Below are 7,688 nucleotides of genomic sequence, written 5' to 3'. Positions count from 1 at the left end.
GTGATGTGACCAAAAGCATCTACTGATCTAAACTGTTTAATACCCGTTGATCCACTAATCCTATCAATACATGTAAATAATTGAGGTAAAATGCCGTTTTTCAACTTTAAATCATAATCAGATATGACCCATTTGGACGTTCAGAGGCTCCATAGTGAACATGGAAACATCATCATCTTCTACAACATTACTCACCAGGAAAACACATGGAATTGGATCAATGACTGTGAACTGACACACTTGTTTTTACATTCAGTTATTGATATCTTTGCTGAAAAAGTAACTTTTTCTTCTTTTTTTTTCAGTTTCTGATGTAATAACTTTTGAATTTACTCTAAGTTTTCATGAACATCTACATGATCCAGTAAATTTTACATTGAAAAATGCAACATCCAGAGGATAATATTATTATAAATAGTGATAAATCACTTAAAAATGGTTAAATATAGAGAGAATGTCATTTGGAAACTGCCACAAAAGTAGCACTGGGTCTTTATGGGTTATGGGTCTTTATAGGGGTGGAATTCAATAAGTTATACTCCCACTCCTTTTTGAATGTGCAAATGAAGTCACTCTTTGTTTTCATGTATATGTTTATGTTCTTTTCCCATGATTTCTTACTATCTGTTTTATTTTTGAGGACTAAGTAAGATTATTGTTGTTTTGTTCCAAATAAGATAAACAAAAAAAAAAAGATTTTTTCATGTATGCTGCTTTTCTACTTCTTCTTTCCTTGTATAACACTCAGGCTATTGTGCAGTTATTTGGTCAATTATGTGCTTTCCTGTAGGTGTTGATGTATGTGTGCCATCTTTTGCAAGTGATTACACTAACCACGTTGATGGTCTGCTGAGATCATGTTTCCTCTTTTCAGTATCAGAGACTTGTCTATTCACCAGTTGCATTCTCAGACACAGAGCAGCAGACAGACAGACCGACAGACACAGGAAGAGCTGCATAGATAAAGACAAACAGAGGGCAGAACAAACAATGCACCTAATGAAAGGAGACATTTAATAAATATACATACAGAGATTGGACATGGCTAGGTTGGACGTCGTGGAGATTTTTCATGGTATTTCGTTCCCTGGACATTTACACACCCAAGATTCTTTGCAACGTGCAGTCGAATTTCCATTTCAGGACACGGATATCGTCATTGTCTCCTACCCAAAGTCAGGTAAGAAGAAGAGACTTTTAACTATTTCCATTGCTGAAGAGTTTTGAAACATGGTGGACTAAATCTAAAAGCAGAAATATATGTAAAACCTAAACTCCACCTTAAAACCACTTAATTATAATTTCACACAATTATATTTTTACACACTTTTTATGTATATTTCTTTCATCATAATATTGATAATATATTGTCCAGTACATATTGTACAAATTGTTCTAATATTGTGTCTTGATCGAGTTTTTTAATATGTATGTTTGGTCTATTTACATATTCAGAGCTATATATATATATATATATATATATATATATATATATATATATATATATATATATATATATATATATATGTTTGTATATTTAGAGCATTATATATGTATATACGCAAATATTTTTATTTTTCTTTTCTGTTGTACTGATAATTTCTTTCCTGCTCCTTTTTTTTTTTAATCATACTTGAAAGGAGCTGCTGTAATGCCCAATAACTTCCCCCTGGGATTAATAAAGTATTCTGATTATTTTCAACTTTATTATCCTTTTTAAGTATTTTAAAGAGGGTTTTTGCTTTAAGACTGTTAATGATAATAAAAGCTAGTTCTCAGTCTTTCTTTTCTCTCCACAGGCACCACATGGATGCAGGAGCTCGTGACCCTCATCTCCAGCAGAGGGAACCCACATTTGTCCCAGACTGTCCCAAACTGGACTCGGGCTCCCTGGCTGGAGCAGTTTTACTTGGCCTCAGTCTTAGAGGCGTCAACCATCACGCCTCGAGTCATCACCACACATCTGTCTCAGGGCCTCCTCAGCTCTGCTCTCCAAGTCTCCAAAGCCAAGGTAATGCACAGACTCATATATAACCACACCATTCATGTAGAACAGTGGTGACTCTTCCACACCGATGCCACTCTGACAGGTCATCTACGTGAGCCGAAACCCCAAAGATGTGGCGGTGTCCTTTTACCACTTCCACAAAATTGCCAACTTCCTCCCTGATGCCGGCTCATTTCCAGAGTTTTTGAACAAATTTCTCGAAGGCAAATGTGAGTTGAAGTCAAGACTGTTAATTGTTCATTGCTGGGCCATTCCATCCTTGGCTCTTTCTTACCTTTGCTGGTATGTGCTTGTTGTTGTTTACCATGTTGGTATGTGTCACTTCCATTACCATTGTTGATATTGTTGAAATATATTGTATCATAAGTTATGCAGACTATCATTTAGATAGCTACTATGTGTAATATATATCAGTTTTCCTAATCTGTTTACTATCTGTTATTTACATTATTAGGACTCTAAACAGACGTAACTTTATCATTAAGGAAGCAAGAGCAATGTGTTATGTTGTAGAAATGGGAGATGGGGCTGGGATTTTATAACTTTTCTTCTTCCCACTTCTTTTTGAGCAGTACATATTGAATTTATTTTGCTATTACTAGTGTACATGGCATTTGCTATTATGTCTTGATCACCTTTATTTATTAACCCTTTCATGCATGGATTATGAGAACCTCAGTTGAGATTTTTTTACTGAGTGCTTTTATTCCTCTTTAGTCATGAAAAAACACAATGCAATGGATTTTTTTTTTTTTTTTTAAATCAACATATTTTTCATGGAGTTACAAAAATGTCCAATCACCATGCGTTGAATTTTTGAGGCAAAAAACACGTGTATTTAAAACCCATCATCAGAAAGTGAAGACTATGAAATAAAACCATTTTTCATGCAGCTAATCTGATGTTTTCTAACATTTTAACATAATCTAATACTAGTTATTACTCACTTCATGGAGATAATATGCAAAAAACAAACAAACAAACAAACAAAAACTTTTTGATTACGAAAACTTTTAAATTACAGTTTAATAACAATTAGCTATTGATTTACACTAAAACATATTTCTGCAGATCAGGTTAATAAAGAACAGCAAAGTTACAGTAATGGTATGAATTGCAGTGTATGTGATGGTGTTGTGTTGGATAATACGAATCTAAAACAACAAAACCCATGAAAATACAAGAGAACAGCTGTAGAATAGCTGTCCACTGTAGAGACCAGTATGCATGAAAGGGTTAATGTATTTGCTCTGCTATTGGCTCCTTGTACGCAAAAAAACTTATTATTTTCTTCTGCTCAAATCAAATAAATTAATGAATGAATGAAGACCAAATAGCATTAATCGAACAAAGGTATATGATTAGATTAAATGTGTCCATATTTATTTACCAGTGCAATACGGCTGCTGGTTTGACCATGTTAAAGGCTGGACTAGTCAGACAACATCGATGGACAACCTGCTGCACATCACCTACGAAGAGATGTCCCTGGTAAACAACATTTTACCTAAATGTTTAAGTGCCTTGAAAGATACACCTCCAAGCTGAGGGAGTGGACTTTTATCACCTATCACCACTTCTCTAAACTAAGCTTGCCTTTAAGACTTGAATAACCAAACAGGAGGTTACACTTATGTATTTAAGTTCCTTTTTTTTTTTTTTTGTTGATCAGTTTGTTCTTTTTACTGCCCTTCTCCTCCAGGACCTCCGTGGTGTAACAGAAAAAGTAAGCTCTTTCCTACAGTGTCCTCTGGTGGACGATGAGGTCAACAACTGTGTGGCACACTGTAGCTTCAACAGCATGAAAGACAACAAGATGGTGAACTACACGCTTGTTGCAGAAGAGATCATGGACCACAAGAAGGGCTCCTTCATGAGGAAAGGTGGGATGCATTTCTCTTTTTACTCTGAAATATTTTGCCTGTGAATCTTTTCTTCTTCTTTTCTTTGTCTATCTTTTTTGTTTTTAATATTTTTCCCTGTTGTCTTTACAGGTAAGATCGGCGATTGGAAGAACATGTTCACAGAAGAGCAGAATCAATATTTTGATGATGTCTTCAAATCCAAGATGCAAGACTGCCCTTTAGAGTTTATATGGGAAGACCAAGATGACAAGGACACCCACAGAAACCCCACTGAAGCCCACTGAAGAGCTGTTCAGCCTGACTCGTCTTTGTCTGTAGTTTCAAGTGATAAATGATGTACAACATAATCTTGTGCAGAGGCAGATATGAAGGAGTGAACAGTGACATGGAGTACTCTTTTGGTTCTCATTTATTTCATGTGTGTATGATATGATGATTATTCACTGCGTCTTTTTACATTTGAATAAATCAGATAAACTCAGTCTACTCATTGTCGACAATAAGAGCCTCATAATTTGTTTCCTTGGCACTGAATGAGGGTCACTTATGGTTGCTACAAGGAAGGAAAAAAATGACAGTTACATAACCAGTAAAACACTGAGCAGAAGGGGAAGGACAGGTCAGAGGTTTTCATTTAAAGCTCCTTGTCCACCTTCCTTTATCCTGTCCTTCACAGACGCTGGGATAGGTGTTGTTTTCCCTCCAGTTTCCACTGATGTTTGATCTAATCCCTATTGAGTGTGTGTATAAGAGCGAACATAAGGGAACACAGTGTTCAGGACACACTGTGCCAGAAAGACTCGTAACTGTGTGGATACATGGCTGTCTGGTATAGGCTGATATGAACATTAATCCACAGAGGTTTATAGCTGATCACTGTGATATGAAGCATGCTCATATCAAATAATTTGTAGTCCGCTGTGGAGAGGGTTTTTACAGTTCAAGTATCCAGATTATAGATATACAGATTGCATCTATTGTGTTCATAGGTCATTCAACTGTCAGGGTTGTAAATATACATGGTATTACCCAACAATCTTTGCCCATATATGACAAACATACCAAGGAAAATTGATAATTTTTAGAAACCCTCTGTCTTAGAGACTGAATATGCTAAATCTTACATACTTTAATAAGATGAACAAGTGGTGCCAGGCACAACAAACCCTGCCCCTTGCACATATTATATCTTATTTTAAATTTAAATTGAAACAAAATTGATGTTTTTAATAGACATTTGAAATTTTGCCCATTATAAGTTATAAGAAGAAAAAAGATTTTAAAAATTCATTACAAAATTTGAACTTTGACCTACTTTTCCCACAATTTAACCACATCTATTCTAGGCCATTGGCAATCTATAAACCAAATTTGGTCTGAATTCAACCAGTAGTTTTGCTGCTAGAGTGTTAACAAAGAAACAAACAAGTGGTGTGAGGCACAACAAACCCCGCCCCTCACACATGTTGTAGCTTATTTTGAGATCAGTCCAGCTGATGTCATCATGTCTATGTGTGTGCTGATGTGAGCATATCAGTTGCATAAAAGTTGGTACTTTTTCACTTTGTCACCAGTAGGGCACAGCCATCTTGAAACACGCTGCTGACGTTAACTCCACATCAACTTCTCTCAGCGCTATTCTGTACAATTCTATCACAGGTTGCATTTATTTACCGTTACATAAACTGTCTAATAATGGGATGTAATGTGATCAAACAGCATCCAGTCCCTTTAGATAACTGTTTAGTCCAGTCACATAAACTATGATCATATTTAACATACTATCACTGTAATATAATGAGCAGATTATAATGATATATATTGAGTTATAACCTAGAATGACCTCAGTAAGCAAGTGTTTTCTTAGTGAACAAGATAGATGTGCCCTGCTGTTAGCAAAGTGAGAAAAAAAAAAAAAAAAATTCTCTGATGAATCCAAATGCGTAAGTTTTATTTCAGTGACATATGTTATCTAAGGTACAAAGAAAGTAAACCACCGTAATAACAATACTTTAACCCTTTCATGCGTAGTGGTCACTACAGTGGACAGTAATTCTCCGGCTCTTCTCTTATATATTCATGGGTTTTGTTGTTTTAGTTCCATATCAGCCGACACAGTGGACGCTTATGCATCATCCCATAATACATTGTAATTCATACCATTACTTTAACTTAACACTAACGTGTTAAATCAATTGCTAATTGTTATTAGACTGTAATCAACAGCTTTCTTAATCATAAAGTTTTGTTGTTTTTTTTTTTGCATATTGTCTGCATGAAGTTAGTAATAATTAGTATTAGAGTATGTTAAAATGTGAGAAAACATCAGATTAGCTGCATGAAAAATGTTTTTATTTCATAGTTTTCATGCAGTTTATCACTTTCTGATGATGGGTTTTAAATACATGTTTTTTTGCTTAAAAAACTGGTGTCCAGCTGAGTGGACATTTTTGTAACTCTATGAAAAATAGGTTGATAAAAAAAATTTCAATTGCATTGCTTTTTTCATGCCTAAAGAGGAATAAAAACACTCAGGAAAAAAACTCAACTAAGGTTCTCATAATTCATGCATGAAAGGGTTAATGACAGGCTCACGAAGAAAACATTGCTTCATCTCACAGACTCATAAAACTCATCATGCATCTTTGGTCATTTTTAGTGTGACGTTCTTCTGTCGTCTTTAACCTTCTGTTCATCCTTTTTATGATCGTCAAATGTGGACTGAGCGATCAAACATGACAAGGGCTTGGATGTGATGTTTCACCGGATGATAAGTCCATACGTGGTCACACAGACAGACACACACACACACACACACTGATATAAAACAGACACACACACATGCACTCACGTTGTATTAAAGCTTTTTGTTGTGCACACACAGTCACACATTTCAACCATGTGAGAGGGCACTTCACACCTCTGCATATATCAAGCTTCAGACTGCTGAGGGGAAGGAGGTTGAAGGGTAAAGCTGGTGTCAGTGTTAATTGCTGCAGATCATGAGGGTTCAAACAAAGCTGCAGACTGTCTTTCCTTCTTATAATTCAGGTAGAAAGTCAATTTGGTGGTGGAACAAAATGTCCTAGTCGTTAAAAAATAATCATCATATTAACTGGTACTGTAAAAAAGGTCTTCACATTTGTTTAAGTTTGGGTGAATTAACTCCTAAACTGTTTTGTAGAAATAAAAATAAACAACTTATTCTGTAGTTTCTTCATAGTATTAACCCTTTCATGCATACTGGTCACTACAGTGGACAGTTCTTCTCCAGCTGTTCTCTTGTATATTCATGGGTTTTGTTGTTTTAGTTCCATATCAGCCAACACAGTGGACACTTATGCATCATCCCATACACTGCAATTCACACCATTACTGTAACTTTGCTGTTCTTGATAAACCTGATCTGGAGTAACATGTTTTAGTTTAAATTAATTATTTGTTAGACAAAAAGTTTTTTTTTTTTTTTTTTTTTTGCATATTATCTCCATGACGTGAGTTATAACTAGCATTATAATATGTTAAAATGTGAGCAAACATCAGATTAGCAATATTAAAATGTTTTTATTTCATTGTTTTCATCTCACTTTCTGATACTGGGTTTATGTTTCTTTACTTCAAAAATTAAATGCATGGATATTTTCGTATTTCCATGAGAAAAAAAAAAACTTCAGAATTTTTTTTCATGCCTAAGGAGGAATAAAAACACTCAATAAAAAAAAAAAAAATAATAATTTGTGCATGAAAGGGTTAAAGGTTATTTCGCTGCCTCCTGACTTGCGAGTCCTCACTGACCTGTCCCTGTTCAAGTCCAG

At 35.1% G+C, this 7,688-nt stretch overlaps 1 protein-coding gene across 1 annotated transcript; it reads left to right on the top strand.

Annotated features, from left to right (window-relative positions):
• Positions 1–916: 916 nt before the first annotated feature.
• On the top strand, positions 917–4,365 carry sult5a1 (sulfotransferase family 5A, member 1). Its single transcript, XM_030127407.1, has 6 exons — positions 917–1,180; positions 1,800–2,011; positions 2,091–2,217; positions 3,402–3,499; positions 3,711–3,891; positions 4,003–4,365. Exons 1-6 carry the CDS (start codon positions 1,042–1,044, stop codon positions 4,155–4,157), a joined length of 912 nt encoding a protein of 303 aa, XP_029983267.1. The 5' UTR covers positions 917–1,041; the 3' UTR covers positions 4,158–4,365.
• The last annotated feature ends 3,323 nt before the right edge of the window (positions 4,366–7,688 follow it).

The sequence above is a fragment of the Sphaeramia orbicularis genome, chromosome 3 (genome assembly GCF_902148855.1).
Source record: "Sphaeramia orbicularis chromosome 3, fSphaOr1.1, whole genome shotgun sequence".
Classification (NCBI taxonomy): Eukaryota; Metazoa; Chordata; class Actinopteri; order Kurtiformes; family Apogonidae; genus Sphaeramia; species Sphaeramia orbicularis.
Note: the sequence above shows the minus strand (reverse complement) of the source record. Positions and strands in the feature narration are given on the sequence as shown.